At 47.8% G+C, this 19,327-nt stretch overlaps 1 protein-coding gene across 4 annotated transcripts in view; it reads left to right on the top strand.

The window, feature by feature from the left end:
* The window catches only part of PLEKHA2 (pleckstrin homology domain containing A2), a 251,324-nt gene that overhangs the window by 52,969 nt on the left and 179,028 nt on the right, over positions 1-19,327 (top strand). For 3 of the 4 annotated variants that reach the window (XM_063931606.1, XM_063931607.1, XM_063931608.1), the window contains exon 4: positions 14,195-14,243. The exons of the other annotated variant lie outside the window; for it this stretch is intronic. In XM_063931606.1, the coding sequence (XP_063787676.1) occupies positions 14,195-14,243 (49 nt within the window). The remainder of the gene's footprint in view (positions 1-14,194; positions 14,244-19,327) is intronic. 4 annotated transcript variants of the gene reach the window in all.

The raw sequence follows: 19,327 nt of genomic DNA, 5'->3' as shown, positions 1-19,327 counted from the left end.
TAAAATACCGACAAGGTCAAAAAGTTGACACAAGTTTTTCGTTGTTTTTTTAAATGTGTATGTTGACATAGGTCGACATGGACACCATATAAGTGTACCGCGTCCCCTCGCATGGCTCGCTGCGCTCACCATGCTGCACTCGGCACGCTATTATAGTCCCCCTCCAGGTTCACTGGGATGGTAAAGTATGAACAAGTCGGTTTCAATAAAAAAATCATGAAAAACTAATGTCGACTTTTTGACCTGTCGACATTATAAATGTCGGTATTTTGACCTTGTCGGTATTTTACATGTCGGTATTGTGACCATGTTGGGATTTTGACCGTCGGTCAATGGTTGTCGGCATTTTAACCATCGGGATTTTGATTGTCGGTAAATTGACTGCATCCCCCTCCTTTACCTACCAAAAGTTGTCTTATTCTAAAGACTTTGAGAGGCAGGGCTCATCTCATTCCTGTTGTGCCCGACAAGATGCGTTCTATTGATGTTAATAATAATAATAATAATAATAATAATAATAATTTTATTTATATAGCGCTCTTTCTCCAATAGGACTCAAGGCGCTTAAAAGATATATAGCATAATATAGTACAGAAACAATGAAGTACAGAACAGCTTTTCATAAAATACAGAAGCATGTAGATACTAAGGGGGCATTATGGAAATGCTTGAGTAAACAGGAAAGTCTTGAGTCTACTTTTGAAGGATTCTATTGTTGGGCCTCTCGCACTGTGTGGGGAAGTGAGTTCCATAGAGTCGGAGCCGCATGACTAAAAGCTCGACCCCCAGATGAATTACTGGACATTCTGGGTACTGCTAAAAGTTCTTCATCTATAGATCGCAGTAAGCGAGTGGGGCAGTATGGGATTAGAAGCTGCTTCAGGTACCTTGGGCCCTGGTCATGTAGTGCTTTGAAACTCAGTAAGCCAATCTTGAAGATGATTCGCCATCTTACAGGCAGCCAGTGAAGGGAGTAGAGGATGGGTGTTATGTGGCTAGAGCGGGGCTGGTTGGTTAACAGCCTGGCCGCTGTGTTTTGCAATTATTTTGCAGGGAGACCAAGGTAGAGGGCATTACAGTAGTCTAATCGAGATGATACAAATGCATGTATGACTTTTGGCAGATCATCTGAGGAAATTAAGTGCTTGATTCTGGCAATGTTCCTCAGGAGAAAGAATGAGGATTTGATTGTGGCTGATATCTGATGTTTAAGTGTCAAGCCACCATCCAGGACAACGCCAAGATTCTGCACACGATCAGTGGTTTGTAACTCTGAATCCCCAAGTGTAAGTCCAGTTGGTTGGCTATGCTGCAGTCTTGTCCTTTGATGTTGCGGTCCTATCAGAAGGACCTCTGTTTTATCCGGGTTCATGTTAATCTGCTTCCTTAAATTGTTTCTGTTGTTGCTTATGTTTCCTGTTTTTAAGTGATTAAAACTAGCTTTTAATGGTCTTTCATAGGAGGTCATTCCGAGTTGATTGCTCGCTAGCAACTTTTTGAAGCGCTGCGATCAGGTTAAAACTTGGCAAAACTGTGCATGCGTATGCGCCGCAATGCACAGGCACGTCGTATGGGTACAAAGAAGATCAGTGCTGGCAATGGATTTAACGAATAATCCATTCGCACAGCCGATCGCAAGGTGATTAACAGAAAGAGGGCGTTTATGGGTGTCAGCTGACCGTTTCTGGGAGTGTTTGGAAAAACGCAGGCAAGTCCAAGCGTTTGCAGGGCGGGTGTCTGACGTCCATTCCGGGACCAAAAAGTCTGAAGTGATTGCAGCGGCTGAGTAAGTCCAGAGTTACTCAGAAACTGCAACAAACTTTTTTGTGCCATCGGCTGCAAAAGCGTTGGCACACTTGCAAAGCAAAAATACACTCCCCCAAAGGCGGCGACTATTTGATCGCAGCACTGCAAAAAGTTGCTAGCGACTGATCAACTCGGAATGACCCCCATAGTCCTTAATGATTTTGGAGTTGATTTTCTCCTCTAAATGGGTAGATGTGACTATGCTCAGTTTGGATATTCTTTTTGGCGAGAGGTCATTGCTGTGTAGACTAAGGCGTGTAGACTTAGACTAAGGCACTCCAAAACTAACAGCTAGAGCCTGGTGGATTTCAGGACTCCCGGATCTGCCCGGTAATATTTGCTAGACAGTATGTGGCTGTACGGTCAGAAGTAGCTGACCCTTGGCTAACTAAGTACTAGTTTAGTTGGGTTTTGAAGCTTTATCTTTCCATTGTAGGCCTCTCGTCACAAGATTTTGGCACACATTCATTTCAAATTGGTGTTGCTGCATCTGCTGTGGGTGTTTTTCTGATATTTGAGATCCAACAATGGAAATCGGGCAATGACAAACGTTATATTAGGCCTGGTCAATGATTTTGTGCAGTTATGTTGTTTATAGTTGATTCTTGTTTTCTTTGTCTTCATGTTTTCTGTAGTGGCTTTGTCTATTGGTCTTGTTTTCTCCTTGTCTATCCTACTTGGGGCTTGCTACTCACCAGTTGCTAATTGAAATAAAATTATAAGATAATGATTGCACTCGTTTTTCACCTTCCGCTGAGGTCACTTGTTCTTTCTTTGCTCAACCATGCTCCCAAAACTACCAACTCCCTCCCCGTTTTTTTTATCGCTACGAATCGGTGTGTTAATTTAATAGTTTGGGTTATTGGCCACTGCTAAGTGGTTGGGTTTGATATGTCGGCGGTTGGGATGCCGGTGGTCAGAATACCAACCACGGCATCCTGATGATGAGAATCCCGACAGGAGCAAGGTAAGTATACTTACCTCTCCCCAAAGCCCACCTAACCCTAACCCTCCCCGCAGCCTAAACCTAACCCCCCCGCAGCCTAAACCTAAACCTCCGCTGTGGTATCTAAACTTAACTTCCCCTTCCCGCAGCCTAAACCTACAAACCTCCCTCAGCCTATCCCTCCCTGGGGGTGCCTAAACCTACCCAGAGGCGTCACACCCAGTGCGCACTCTTGATCTCCCACGAGTTGGAGGCGTGCTTGTGGCAAAAAGGGGGTGTGGCCACACATAAAGGGAGTGTGCCCGCATAAAGAGGGAGCTTGGCCTCGCAGGAATCCTGACATCATCACTCAAGGGGCGTGCCTAGCCTCTCCAGAGATGCTGGTCTGCCCCCAGAGACAGTCTTCCTGCACATCCTGCATCTATGACAGGATCCAGGTGCTGCAGGAGACTGTCACACTGCAGCACCCGGCTCCTGTCACTGCGGAGGAGTCGCCATTTTGGTGCTACCCTTTCCAGTCTAGACAACCGGGTGCGGGCCGCCCGCAACCCCCTTATAACGCCACTGAACCTACCCCCCTCCCCACAGCCTAAACCTAACTCCCCCTCCCTGCAGCCTACAGGTGTGTACACACGGTGAGATCCTTGCTATGCCTGATTTTGACTATGCTATTTCCCTTGAACTCCCCCAGAGCCCAGATAGCACAGATTTTGACTATCTGTACTTTCGATTTTGTCTATGTACGATTTTGACTAAGCTGCATACACACGGTGCGATTTTCCGTGCGATATGGACTATATAGTCCATATCGCATGGAAACTTAGTGCATGTCGCACCGTATGTATGCATTTGCGATGCCTATGCGCCGCCCCGCGGGATTAGCATCGCAAGAAAATATAGTGTGTGCTGGTGTGGCCAATACTGACTACATGCCTCCGGTCACAATGTAGTCAGTATCGGCCGTTTGCCTGCATCGGTGCGTGTGTACACATCTTAAGTGCCAATTTTGACTATACTTTGTACTAGACAGTACACTAGATAGTCAAGATTGACTTGCCTGCACAGTCTATCTAGCCTTGTGATACCGACCCCACGGGGTAGTCAAATTCGAAAGGAGAAATCTCACCGTGTGTACACACCTTAACCCTCCCAACTAGGAGATTATGACGCAACCCTGTAACCTCCTCTTGTTGGCTGTGGGCTTTAACATAATGAACACAGTTCCTGTCAGTGATTGGGATGCCATTGTAGTACTGTGTTCATTTATTAACCTACAATTATATCAGCCCATAGGTAAGAGCTTAGATAGTTGGATTATTTCGATACTGGCATGTATTTTGCCTTTACTAGACCTAATGCAGTTCTCACTGAGCATTAGACACTAGCCAGTTAGTACCTGGGTCCCCTATTATATGTTCAGTGAATTAATGTGTTATATAGACATTGGGGCTAATTCAGTAAGGATAGCAAATTCTGCTAATTAACAGAATTTGCTATCCTTTTGATCGCATGCTGGGGGGCCGCCCATCGCTGGGCAAGGTCGCCCCGCATGCTGACCGGCGCCTACCCCCATTGTCAGCAGAAACTAAAGTTGATTCCTTTATGATTAGCTGCGGCCGCAGGAGTCCCGGCGCCATCTTACCTGTGGGGGTGGCTGCGTGAGACTTCACGCAGCCGCCTCGACCACGCCCCTGATACAACCCCGTTCACGCCGCACCGCCCACAGTTCGGGTTGCCCCGCCCCCGCAACGCTCCGTCTCCTCCTTGGAGACGCCCTGCCCCGCGACCACCTCTGCCTGATTGACAGGCAGAGGCAATCACATTTTCTGCGGACCCCCCCCCCCCCCACACAGAAAATGCAGGCGCATGCGCAGGACGGACGCTGCGCATGCGCCCGCATCTTTTCAGCAAGAATTCCGGTTGGATTGCACACTACGATCCAGCCTGAATTAGCCCCAAAATCACCATCATGTGCTAATTATTATACATATGTCACATACTGCATCCTCAGAACTAAGGTGCCTTCACTACAGTGCATCGCTGCAATCACCCTGGTACAGTGGGCCTAATTCAGTATGGATAGTTATTCTGAGAAATTGTAGTTGTCTGCAAGTAGAAAGGCGCCGCCCCGACAGGAAGAAAAAACGCCTTGTGCAAGTTTGCTAATGCAGCACAGACCGCGATCCATTCGCAGATGCAGATGCAATTTATGGAACATCAAAGATTTTTTGCCTTCAGAGCAAATGTAAGTAGGTCTGAGGCTGCCACTAATCTACGCCTGAGACAGCCTGGAAGTAGTCTACACAGATGTCAGAGACCCTCCACACACGCTCGATTTGCGATTTCTCTGAATAGTGATCCATGCTGAATTAAGCCCTGTATACTGTATGCACCATCAGTATTTACTGTATCTATTTATAAAGTGGCCCAGACCATGCACTCTCTAATGGTTGGCCATGCCTCTGTGTTAGCTGGTCACACCTCCTCTAATGGATGGTTACACCGCTTAAGCATGGGCCTCTACAGGTGCATTCCCTCGGTGCGACAGAGAGGGGGGATAAGGCTGGAGACAGAGAGAGGGGTGGCAAATTGTTATGCTCTCCCACTTGCACTAATTGTAAATTGACACACCCAATAAGTGATGCTAGACACACCCAGATATGTGCTGGTACACACACCCCTCTGGCAGTGTACACCCTAATAATATGTGCAGCGCACAACAATGAGGGTCATTCTCAGTTGATCGCTCGCTAGCAGTTTTTAACAGCCGTGAAAACGCATTGTCGCCGCCCACTGGGGAGTGTATTTTCGCTTTGCAGAAGCGCGAACGCTTGTGCAGCAGAGCGCCTGCAAAATCATTTTGTGCAAAACAAGACCAGCCCTGTAGTTACTCTTCGTGCGCGTTGATTCTAACGATGAAGGGACAGCTTTTGACGTCACACACCCGCCCAACGTTCGCCCTGCCACGCCTGCATTTTTCCTGACACGCCTGCGTTTTTCTAAGCACTCCCTAAAAACGGTCAGTTGACACCCAGAAACGCCCACTTCATGTCAATCCTCTTGCGTTGTGCAGTGCGACGGAAAGCTTCGCTAGAACCTGTGCAAAACCACAGAAGACTTTGTACCCGTACGTTGCGCGTGCGCATTGCAGTGCATACGCATGCGCAGATTAGCCGTTTTTTTCACTGATCGCTGTGCTGCGAACAACGGCAGCTAGCAATCAACTCGGAGTGACCCCCAATGCCTGCTGCCTGGAGAGCATCTGCAGAGCTGCATTGCCTTAGGACACTCCAGCCACTCAGCTTCCTCCTGGTCCCAGTTTTTTTGTTATTCCCCTGCTTCCACAGAAGAGTGGATGGATGTCCCACCTCCTATTCACTTAATAGTGAAGTGGGCAGGGTGGAGAGATAATACCAGGAATAGTGGGTACATAGGGAGGAGGCGGCGTTAAAATTATACGACTCGAACCATTATAGCACCACCCCCTCCCCACAGACCGCAGCAATTTCACGTGGAACCAGTCCGACAATCGCTCCATTGCGCGAACATCAGTCATTGTGTACAAACATGAATCAGTCTCACAGTTTGGAAGCACGGACAACCAGTGCATCTGTAGATTGTGGAACTACATGTCCCAACACATCCTGACAGCTATCAGCTATCCGGAACAACATACTGGTGCTTGTAGTTCCACAACACCCGGAGTGCCACAGGTTGCCCATGCCTAGCTTTTACCCACAGCCAGCTGTATTGTACAAATAACGTGATTGTCTTATATGTTTGTGCCTGTTTATTATACTTATAAGTGAAAGTGTAAATGGAGATGTTATAGTATAACTTACTAGTGAGTCGATTAAATACTTGGCGGGGCAGCAGCTAGTGAGGTCCATGTGCCCGACAGATTCTAATCCTATCGCTTGGCAGTCTGCATCAGCAGAAGAGATCATCTGAGTGGAGGGAAGAGGAAGTGTGCAGGAGGAAGTGAGAGTGTATGAGCTAGCATGTCTGTATTGGGAAATCGGACCAAGACATGCCTGTACTTGTATTACTGTTTTGTTTTTTTATTATCCGTATTAATTAATGCAACATATTTATATGCATATCTATACTATTATGCAGATAAGTATCAAATGTACAATGTCATTCTTGTGCTAAAACCAAGCAAATAGATAGAAAGTTGCTTTGAGTTACTAAGCCGTTTGTATACTCAGAAACACAGATGGACATAAAAATGTGTACACAGCGTTATGGGAGTTAGTCGCAGAGTCTGCAATTTTAGCAAAACCTGCCACCACTAAAATCACATGCTGGGGCATACTTGCCGACTTTAAAGATCTCCTCTCCGGGAGAAACCCGGAGAGGAGACACTGCAGGAGACTTTGGGGGTCGGAGCCGGGCTATGACATCATTAAGCCCCGCCCCCACATCGGGAAACGTCGCGATTTGCGATCCACAGAAAGGGGCGGGGCTAAAATGATGCAATTTGCATCATTTTAACCCCTTCTCCACCCCACGGATTTGCGTATACGGGAGTTTATCTCTTCATTCTGCCCGCATCACTAGGGTGCGAGCAGGATGCGGGAGCCCTGCCTACTCTTCTGGGGGTGTGGGGGGCTACCCCAAAAAACAGGAGCCTCCCACAGCTTCTGGGAGAGTAGGCAAGTATGGGCTGGGGGCCGCCCAGTACAAGGCAAGGCTGCCAAGCATGTGTGGTGCCGCCCCACGAAGCGATCACAATTCAATTGCAAACCTCAGAGGTCGACATCTGCCTATGCAGCATGGCTGCGTAGGTAGGGGCCCCGCTGCTATGTTTCCAATTGCAGGAAATGCAGGTGACGTCATCAGCTGGCCATCAAAGCGGCCATGACACGCCTGCATTTCCTGCTGTGCTACTTCCCAACGCCACATTGCCGCACCCGGATGCCGTCACTTGTCAATCATAATGTGATCGCTTTCTTCCGGGATGCGACTGCATAATGACTGGTCATACACCCGTTTGCCATTTTCGGGCCACTGCGATCAACTCTGAATAGCCCCCTATGGCTGCAGTTACAGATGAGACCAGTACTGAAGTCATTGGGTTGCAGTAGTATGCACTGCTATGGACTCCTGCAGACCTATGCACGGTCATAGGGGGTAATTCAGACCTGATAGCTAGGGTGCGTTTTTTGCATCCTTGCGATCAGATAGTCGCCACCTACAGGGGGAGGGGATGTCCTGTGTGCAGGTGTGCAATCGCATTTGTAGCAGAACTGCACAAACATCAGTTTGTGCAGTTTCTGCTCAGCCCAGGACTTACCGTACTCAGCTGCTGCGATGATCGGGGCCGGAGCTGACGTCAGAATATCTCCCTCCAAACGCCTGGTCCCTCCTGCGTTTTCCCGGACACTCCTTGAAAACAGTCAGTTGCCACCCACAAATGCCCTCTTCCTGTCAATCTCCTTGCGATCGGCGGTGCGTTCGGAATTTTCGCACCATCCCGTCGATGCCCGGTGATCCCCGTTGCTGCGGTCCGTCGCGCCTGCGCATTGCGGTGCATACTAATGCACAGTTCAGATCTGATCGCAGGCTGTGAGAAAACGCAGCCTAGCGATCAGGTCTGAATCGGCCCCATAGAAAGGTCTGAGTGCTGCATGCACTGTCTGTGAACACTGAGTAATTGTCTTTATCACAAAGCTTTATTTAGACAATGAAACAGTTGACAAGTATGTTTTACATCACACAGAAGATTAAAACTATAGGTATAAAAGAAACTTGTCATATAGCTTGGGGGTGATGTGGATGTAATTATTACTGTTGTCTTAAATGAGAATTAATTTGACTGTCTTAAATTGCAATTTAATTTGACATTGGTAAATGCTATTATGTGAGGCCTTAAATCTCATGAGCTGGGTGTGAGAAGATTAGTGATATGGGAATGGATGCGGATAATGTAATATTTGTATTATTCCGATGATTTAAGAGTTAAATCAGTTTCCTATAATTAATTACTGGCCTGAATCTTCCAAAAATGCTATTTAGAACAGGGAAATAAGTTTGAATACCTGAGTATGAAACATTGACATGAAGGGGTCTATCTGTCAGGCTGTAGACTCCGCAGGATATCTGAGGAGGCCCCTGAATACTGGTATGCAAAGAAGCATTGCGTTATACCTGATAATTATTGTCCCACCTAAATTGTCAGAACTGGGAGTAGTAGCCAAGTGGCTTGTGTAGCGCTTGTGAAAGCCACACCAAACACCCCTCTCTCCACTGCCACTCTATTACGCTGTATAAAGGTGAGCGGGACACTCCTCCCAACGACTCTGAGGACAGACGGACAGTCCCCAGGAATTGGGATTATTTTACCTAGAGCGGTATCTATGTACTAAAGAGAAAATGCTTCCAAAACCCTGAAAACTGACGTTTTTTTCACACTTTGGCTGAATTCAGGGCTGCCATCAGAAAGCTTGGGGCCCGGGACTTATAAAATAGGCAGGGCCCCCATAATCACACACACACACACACACACACACACACACACACACACACACACACACACACACACACACACACACACACACACACCACACTATTTATTGTCCCATCAAAAGGCATCTTACTTACACGAACTGACATTTCATAAAACTACACACACCCTGCCTTCTCCTACCCACCAACCCTTGCGACTCCTGCTCCCTACACACACAACACAAAGAAAAGAAAATAAGTTGTCCATAAGAGGTTGTGACAGGACGGTACCGTACGAAAGCACTTGCCGCTTTCGCGTCCCGTTGACTGCGCACAGACTGGAAGGTCAAGTCACACGAGGCCTGACCACATAGGGGATTCCCACTTACCGTCAGTAACCGCCTGTTACTGACTCCACCCACTGCGTTGTGGGCGGGTTTTTGCTGCCACCACCAAACTCCTAACCTGCCGTGGCGTTTGGAACCACGGTTCTGCTCTGTATGTGCCGACGCACTGCCTTACCACACCTGTGTGGTGTTGACGAATCCCCACTAGCCACTTGCTAGGCCTCTACTGGTAGCTGGCGGAGGGTGGAACTTGGAGACGTTAGGTGCTTCCCTGGACAGCCGGAGAACGGAGCTAGGTTTGGCCTAACCCTGTTGGTCACAAGATGAAGCAGTCTTCTTGAGGCAATGATGTTTATTGCTCAATAACCTTTAAAAAGGCTCCTCCCTATTGCTAGGGGCAACAGCATACAATCAGATGTTTTCAGCAGAATAAGATGGTATAACTACAACTCTGGAGGCACGCAGGTCTCCTTTTTATGTCAGTTCTACACACAGTATCACAGGGGGGTTAGCCCTCCCTGTCTTCTCCAACCAATCAGGTTATCGCAGAAAATATAAAGAAATACAAGTTTACATTTCAAAAGTTAAGAATTAGATAAAGCACATTCCTGCTCCTCTTCATATATAACCAAACCAGTGTGCTATCCCAAACACAATCTGATTATCATCTTCCTGTCTCTTTCACAAATGTAAATGTAACTTGCATTTCAATTGCATTCACCCTCTCACACATAGACAACGTTCTTATACTGTAAATTAAACATAATCTGCATCACACATAATGCAGCCTAAGAAATCTTACATCAAACTGTTGTTGAATGAAACCCACTAGTTTGCATTTGTGAAACACAATCTGATTAACATGTTCCTGTCTCCTCTAACATCTCCATGCAAACCCAGTTCACACAATATTCAGAGAAGACAGCAACAAATCCTTTCACCTGCATGTGTCTATAAAGTTACACAGAGACACATCTCAATCTCAAAGAAATGGCTTGTCTATACACCCCTTTCCAGGTGCCAGGGTCATCAGCATCTCAATTCCTAGGTGAGAAGCTTCCAAGCCATTTGTCCTCAAACGTAAATGCATTTTAAAACCAACACAGCTTAAGCTTACACATTCCTTCTAAGTGCTGGCATTTGCTGCAATGTAAATGTGCAATCTTACAACTGTGCCTATTGCCTTAAATATAACATTGGTGAAAACACAGTATTAAATATATTTTTAAATACCCGGTGCCTAGCACCCACACTACATTTAAAGATGGCGCTTAGCACCAGTGCACAGTTTTAAAGTGGCGCCAAGCGCCCATTGTCCTGTTAAGGGCACCGGGCACTAGGGGTTAACCCCTTCAGTGCCGCAGCCGCCATTACACGTGTGGCTGGTTGGTCTCTCCGGCCACAGAGGTGCATTGTATTAAAATGTACCTTTTATTATAATAGTTGAAAATACAATTCACTATATAGCTAGTCAGCAAAATATTAAATATAGAGAAGAATGTGAAGAAAAGTGAGAAAGGTGAATAATGAAACTACATTTTCAAAAACTGCATACCCTTATATCTCTACTATTAAAATCAAATTAATATGAAATCATATACAAGGGTTCGAATAATTTGTATCTGAATAAGATTTAAAAAAAATCCTTTGTATATCATATGTCCGTTAATAAATATTGGATTCCATACTGCGATCCCTGCTCCCAACACACACAAACGCCCGCCCTGTGGTCCCTGCTCCATATACTCACTATGTAGTCCCTGCTCCCAAGACACATCCTGTAGTCCCTGCTCCCTAAAACCCACTCCCTCCCCTGGAGTCCCTGCTCCAAAAACACACACACCCTACGGTCCCTGCTCCCTTCACACACCCCACCCTGTGGTCCCTGCTCCCTATACACTCCCATCCCCAGTCCTTGCTCCCTACTACCTACACACACCCTCCCTGCGGACCCTACACCCCCCTCCTGAGGTCCCAACTCCCCGCACACACACACCACCCTGTGGTCCCTACTTCCTACACACTCCCCCCTTCAGTCCTTGCTCCCTACACCCACACTCCTGCAGTCCCTGCTTCCCCCCATATACTTGCTTCCAACTCCCTACACAAACCCTCCATGCAGTCCCTACACTACAGGCACAAACTCTTCACACTCACCGGCTACTATGGCCAACTTTGTCTCTCAGGCACGAGGGATGCATGCTATGTGATTCCGGATACCCAGCCTCTGCCAGCAGCGACTTGTACGTGGGGCTTGCAGGCAGAGGGATGACGCTCCGGCCTCTGCGGGAGGTGACACTCTAGGGGTGAGAGCACTGGCGCTGACTGACATTGGGCCCCCAATCTCTCCTTCTTGACCTGCTCTAGAGCCAGTCCAGTGCTCGCATTGATGCTGAAGCTGAAGTCACTGGCAGCACTTCCTCCGCCACTGCTCTATCCCCCACTTCTCTCAGCCCCCACCACGGTGTTCTCTAGCAATAAGTGGCGTCCTCACAGCGGTTTGCCCAGTGCCCATATGAGTCCCCAGCCCTGGGTACAGTGCTTGCGCCGGCTGAGGGGTGAATGCTGCTGCATTCAAAGCTGCCGGCGCCGGGGGCTGTAACTCCGTGATCAGTTCCATCCGTGCCGGCTGCAGTCAGGTCACCTCTGCATCAAGAAGCAGCACGGCGGGGAATCAGGGGTAGTGCATAGTGTTCTCTGCTTTTAAACAGTGGTGCACTGCCTGCACGGCTCTAAGCAGGCACACTGATATCAATGACACCCGCCATGGGCCCCCTTTCTGTCTGTGTCTACCTGGGCCCGGGACTTCAGTCACCAAAGTACCCCTCTGATGGCGGCCCTGGCCGAATTTCCCATATATACTAAGGGCCTAATTCAGACCTAATCGCAGCAGCAAATTTGTTCTCTAATTTGGCAAAACCATGGGGCTAATTCAGACCTGTACGCTCGCTAGGGTTTTCTTGCAGTCCTGCGTTCGTATAGTCGCCGCCCATAGAGGAGTGTATTTTCGCTTTGCAAGTGTGCGCACTCATGTGTAGCAGAACTGTACAAACAGATGTTGTGCAGTCTCTGAGTAGCCCAGGACTTACTCAGCCGCTGCAAACACTTCAGCCTGTCCAGGACCGGAATTGAAGACAGGAACCCTCCCTGCACACGCTTGGACACGCCTGCGTTTTTCCAAACACTCCCTGAAAACGGTCAGTTGCCACCCACAAACACCTTCTTCCTGTCAATCTCCTTGCGAACGCCTGTTTGAAAACCCATCGCTGAGCGGTGATCCGCTTTGTACCTGTGCGACGTGCCTGCGCAGTGCGCTGCATATGCATGCGCAGTTTAGACCTGATCACCCACTGTATGAAAACGCAGCCTAGCGATCAGGTCCGAATTAGCCCCCATGTGCACTGCAGGAAGGGGGGGCCTGTGCAGAGAGAGTTATATTTGGGTGGGTTATATTATTTCTGTGCAGGGTAAATATTGGCTGCTTCATTTTTATACACACACGAGAAAAAGAAGACTCTATTATGGGGGCACTCAAAATTAATTACTTCAAAGCCAAATTGGTATAGATGCGGTAAGTGGTGGGATGTACTTCATCGTGAATGCGATGCTTAGTACATCCCGCCCCTAAACTGACAGCTGGGAAGTATGGAACATTCGGAATTTGGGAAGTATGGAACATCCAAAATTTCTTTTTTCACCATTGGCAGAAACACTTAAAACTAAGGGGCTTATTTATCATTATCAGGAAATAGGCCTCATAAAGTATCATTACTTATCGCTGCATATTGCAGCAATCAGTAATGTTTTTTCTTTGGTACTATTTTAGAAAGCTCTTGCTGGAATTGTGGTTCCAGCTCCACGACACAACCTGCCATTTCCAAGTGACTTATAGGTAAATGTTGTTGATAAATTTCCCTTTAGAGTTCATGCAATGGATAAGTTAGGCATGTATTATTTCCCTGTGTGTACATGTAGTCATTCACATGCAGTGCCTCATACAGGCTACAGGGGGTCATTCCGAGTTGATCGCTAGCTGCCGTTGTTTGCTGCGCATGCGTAGGCACCGCAATGCGCACGCGCGTCATATGGGTACAAAGGCTTTTGTGGTTTTGCACAGGTTCTAGCGACGTTTTCATTCGCACTGGCGGCTGCAAGAAGATTGACAGGAAAGGGGCGTTTCTGGGTGTCAACTGACCGTTTTCAGGGAGTGCTTAGAAAAACGCAGGCGTGCTGGGGAAAACATAGGCGTGGCTGAGCGAACGCTGGGCGGGTGTGTGACGTCAAAAGCCAACCCTCCAACGTTAGAATCAACGCACACGAAGAGTAACTACAGGGCTGGTCTTGTTTTGCACAAAATGTTTTTGCAGGCGCTCTGCTGCACAGGTGTTCGCACTTCTGCAAAGCAAAAATACACTCCCCAGTGGGCGGCGACAATGCGTTTGCACGGCTGCTAAAAACTGCTAGGGAGTGATCAACTCGGAATGACCCCCATAGCCCGAGTCAGCGTGGAAGTAAATCAGGGCAACATATGGATTACCTTTGCCTTGCACACAAATGTACAGTATATAACTGAAATATTCACTATTACAGAGAGAAATGTGCTGCTCCATAACTAGTACTGTACTATCTGTCTGTTTCCTGTCAGGTTGGCACAGCTGCTGTGAAACAAAAGGCAAAGCTGTCATGTTGCTTCGGTGAGGAACTATTCTCTCTACATCCATTAGAAAGATCATTAACTTTATACTTATGTCAGCTTTATTATATACAGCTTTGTATTGTTTTCTATCACATTCTTCCTATTAGCAGTAAGACATCACCGGTCCTGTCCCTTCATTGTGCTTTATATGGCCTTTGCCTGTCTGTCGCTCCTCCAGTACAATGGGCATTATTTCCTAAGGAGAAGAAGCCACCTATTTCCCGATATCTTTCCTTATCACTCATCCGTTCCGGTTGTACTTATCTGTATTCTGCGCTGACTGATCCCTTGTGTTCAGGAACAGTTGTGGAAGAAACAGGGATGTGATTAACTACAGGGGGAACCAAACAGGCACCCTGTTACTAGCTTACCGTGTGTGTCAGGCAGCCTCACTTCTGCCGCTATTATATATATAACTTACCTATTACTCTATATTAGAGATGATCGGGTTCGGATTTAATGCCAGAATTATCGCCAGTTCGGTTTTATCCGGATTTTTCTTATTGGCTATCCAAAACACGTGAAATCTGTGAGCCAACAAGATGCCGTTTTGAGATCCGAGTAAAACCGAACCCGCTCAACTCTAGTCTATATACACGCTCTGTATAACTCCTCTTATTACACTAATCTGTATTATATGACATTGTACTCGGTATAAGATCTTCTCATAACTCTTCCTATTACACCATATAAGCTCTCCTTATATGGTATCGGTATGGGATGCCGGCGCATGGGATGCCAAATGTCAGTATACCAACATCGGCATCCCGTGTGCCAGAATGCCGACAGGGGGGCGAGCCCCTCGCGGGCTCGGTGGCAAGCTTAGCTCACCACAGGTTATATTCTCCCTCTATAGGTGTCGTGGACACCCACAGAGGGGGAATCACCTACTTCACCGGTATTCTGGCGGCAGTATAGTACCCCTTATTTATCTATATGCCTACCCCCTATAACTCTTCTTATTACCCCATATAACTTCTCCTTATATATCTATATGCCTATCCACTTATAACTCTGCCTATATCATTATATAAGTTCTCCTTATATATCTATATGCCTACCTCCCCTATAACTCTTCCTATTACCCAATTTCTCTATCGTCCTAGTGGATGCTGGGGTTCCTGAAAGGACCATGGGGAATAGCGGCTCCGCAGGAGACAGGGCACAAAAAGTAAAGCTTTAGGATCAGGTGGTGTGCACTGGCTCCTCCCCCTATGACCCTCCTCCAAGCCTCAGTTAGATTTTTGTGCCCGGCCGAGAAGGGTGCAATCTAGGTGGCTCTCCTAAAGAGCTGCTTAGAAAAGTTTAGCTTAGGTTTTCTCTAACGTCCTAGTGGATGCTGGGGACTCCGTCAGGACCAAGGGGATAGCGGCTCCGCAGGAGACAGGGCACAAAAGCAAGCTTTTAGGATCACATGGTGTGTACTGGCTCCTCCCCCTATGACCCTCCTCCAAGCCTCAGTTAGGTTTTTGTGCCCGGCCGAGAAGGGTGCAATCTAGGTGGCTCTCTTAAAGAGTTACTTAGAAAAAGTTTTTAGGTTCTTTATTTTCAGTGAGTCCTGCTGGCAACAGGCTCACTGCATCGAGGGACTTAGGGGAGAGATTTTCAACTCACCTGCGTGCAGGATGGATTGGATTCTTAGGCTACTGGACATAGCTCCAGAGGGAGTCGGAACACAGGGCTCGCCCTGGGGTTCGTCCCGGAGCCGCGCCGCCGACCCCCCTTGCAGACGCTGAAGATGAAGAGGTCCGGAACCAGGCGGCAGAAGACTCTCAGTCTTCATCAGGTAGCGCACAGCACTGCAGCTGTGCGCCATTGTTGTCAGCACACTTCACACAGCGGTCACGGAGGGTGCAGGGCGCTGGAGGGGGGCGCCCTGGGCAGCAATGTATAATACCTGTATGGCGAAAAATACATCACATATAGCCCTTGAGGCTATATGGATGTATTTAACCCCTGCCAGATATCTAAAACTCCGGAGAAGAAGCCCGCCGAAAAGGGGGCGGGGCCTATTCTCCTCAGCACACAGCGCCATTTTCCCTCACAGAAAGGCTGGTGGGAAGGCTCCCATGCTCTCCCCTGCACTGCACTACAGAAACAGGGTTAAAACAGAGAGGGGGGGCACTGATTTGGCGATATGTATATATATTAAAATGCTATAAGGGAGGAACACTTATATAAAGGTTGTCCCTGGATAATTATAGCGTTTTGGTGTGTGCTGGCAAACTCTCCCTCTGTCTCCCCAAAGGGCTAGTGGGTCCTGTCCTCTATCAGAGCATTCCCTATGTGTGTGCTGTATGTCGGTACGTGTGTGTCGACATGTATGAGGAAAATATTGGTGAGGAGGCGGAGCAAATTGCCTGTATGGTGATGTCACTCTCTAGGGAGTCGACACCGGAATGGATGGCTTATTTATGGAAATTACGTGACAATGTCAACACGCTGCAAGCCGGTTGACGACATGAGAGGGCCGGCGAACAAATTAGTATCTGTCCAGGCGTCTCAAACACCGTCAGGGGCTGTAAAATGCCCATTTACCTCAGTCGGTCGACACAGACCCAGACACGGACACTGATTTCAGTATCGACGGTGAAGAAACAAACGTATTTTCTTTTAGGGCCACACGTTAAGGGCAATGAAGGAGGTGTTACATATTTCTGATACTCCAAGTACCACAAAAAAGGGTATTATGTGTGAGGTGAAAAAACTACCTGTAGTTTTTCCTGAATCAGATAAATTAAATGAAGTGTGTGATGATGCGTGGGTTTCCCCCGATAGAAAATTATTGGCGGTATACCTTTTCCCGCCTGAAGTTAAGGCGCGGTGGGAAACACCCCTCAGGGTGGATAAGGCGCTCACACGCTTAACAGAACAAGTAGCGGTACCATCTACGGATAGGGCCGTACTTAAGGAGCCAGCTGATAGGAGGCTGAAAAATATCCTAAAAAGTATACACACACATGCTGGTGTTATACTGCGACCAGCGATCGCCTCAGCCTGGATGTGCAGAGCTGAGGTGGCTTGGTCGGATTCCCTGACTAAAAATATTGATACCTTTGACAGGGACAGTATTTTATTGACTATAGAGCATTTAAAGGATGCATTTCTATATATGCGAGATGCGCAGAGGGATATTTGCACTCTGGCATCAAGAGAAAATGCGATGTCCATATCTGCAAGAAGATGTTTATGGACACGACAGTGGTCAGGTGATGCAGATTCCAAACGGCACAAAGATGTATTGCCGTATAAAGGGGAGGAGTTATTTGGGGTCGGTCCATGGGACTTGGTGGCCAGGGCAACTGCTGGAAAATCCACCGTTTTTTACCCTAAGTCACATCTCTGCAGAAAAAGACACCGTCTTTTCAGCCTCAGTCCTTTCGTCCCTATAAGAGTCATATCTGCCCAGGGATAGAGGAAAGGGAAGAAGACTGCAGCAGGCAGCCCATTCCCAGGAACAGAAGCCTTCCACCGCTTCTACCAAGTTCTCAGCATGACGCTGGGACCGTACAGGACCCCTGGATCCTACAAGTAGTATCCAAGGGGTACAGATTGGAATGTCGAGAGGTTTCCCCCCTCGCAGTTTCCTGTAGTCTGCTGTACCAATGTCTCCCTCCGACAGGGAGGCAGTATTGAAAACAATTCACAAGCTGTATTCCCAGCAGGTGATAATAAAATTACCCCTCCGACAACAAGGAAAGGGGTATTACTCCACACTATATGGTGGTACTGAAGGCTAGGTGAGACCTATTCTAAATCTGAAAAATTTGAACACTTACAAGGGTTCAAATCCAGATGGAGTCACTCAGAGCAGTAATGCAAAGAACAAGGGGACTATATGGTGTCCCGGGACATCAGGGATGCTTACCTCCATGTCCTAAAATTTGCCTTTTCTCACCAAGGGTACCTCAGGTTCGTGGTACAGAACTGTCACTATCAGTTTCAAGACGATGCCGTTGGATTGTCCAAGGCACCCCGGGTCCTTACCAAGGTAATGACCGAAAGGAGGATTCGTCTTCAAAGAAAATGGACGACCTCCTGATAAGAACAAGGTCCAGAGAACAGTTGGAGGTCGGAGTAGCACTATCTCAAGTAGTTCTACGACAGCACGGGTGGATTCTAAATATTCCAAAACCGCAGTTGTTCCGACGACACGTCTGCTGGTCCTAGGGATGATTCTGGACACAGTCCAGGAAAAGGTGTTTCTCCCAGAGGAGAAAGCCAGGGAGTTATCCGAGCTAATCGGGATCCTCCTAAAACCAGGAAAAGTGTCAGTGCATCATTGCACAAGAGTCCTGGTAAAAATGGTGGCTTATTACGAAGCGCTTCCATTCGGCAGATTTCACGCAAGAACTCTTCAGTGGGATCTGCTGGACAAATGGTCCGGATCGCATCTTCAGATGCATCAGCGGATAACCCTATATCCAAGGACAAGGGTGTCTCTCCTGTGGTGATTACAGAGTGCTCATCTTCTAGAGGGCCGCAGATTCGGCATTCAGGATTGGATGCTCGTGACCACGGAGGCCAGCCTGAGAGGCTGGGGAGCAGTCACACAAGGAGTGTGATCAAGTCTGGAGAATTCTCTCCACATAAATATACTGGAGCTAAGAGCAAATTTATAATGCTCTAAGCTTAGCAAGACCTCTGCTTCAAGGTCAGCCGGTATTGATCCAGTGGGATAACATCACGGCAGTCGCCCACGTAAACAGAAAGGGCGGCACAAGAAGCAGGAGGGCAGTGGCAAAACTGCAAGGATTTTTCGCTAGGCGGAAAATCATGTGATAGCACTGTCAGCAGTGTTCATTCCGGGAGTGGACGACTGGGAAGCAGACTTCCTCAGCAGGCACGACCTCCACCCGGGAGAGTGGGAACTTCATCGGGAAGTTTTCCGCATGATTGTGAACCGTTGGGAAAGACCAAAGGTGGACATGATGGCGTCCCGCCCGAACAAAAAATGGGACAGGTATTGCGCCAGGTCACGAGACCTTCAGGCGATAGCTGTGGACGTCCTGGTAACACCGTGGGTGTAACAGTCGGTGTATGTGTTCCCTCCTCTGCTTCTCATAACCAAGGTATTGAGAA

The sequence above is a fragment of the Pseudophryne corroboree genome, chromosome 6 (genome assembly GCF_028390025.1).
Source record: "Pseudophryne corroboree isolate aPseCor3 chromosome 6, aPseCor3.hap2, whole genome shotgun sequence".
Taxonomy (NCBI): Eukaryota; Metazoa; Chordata; class Amphibia; order Anura; family Myobatrachidae; genus Pseudophryne; species Pseudophryne corroboree.
This window is presented reverse-complemented; position numbering and strand designations above follow the sequence as displayed.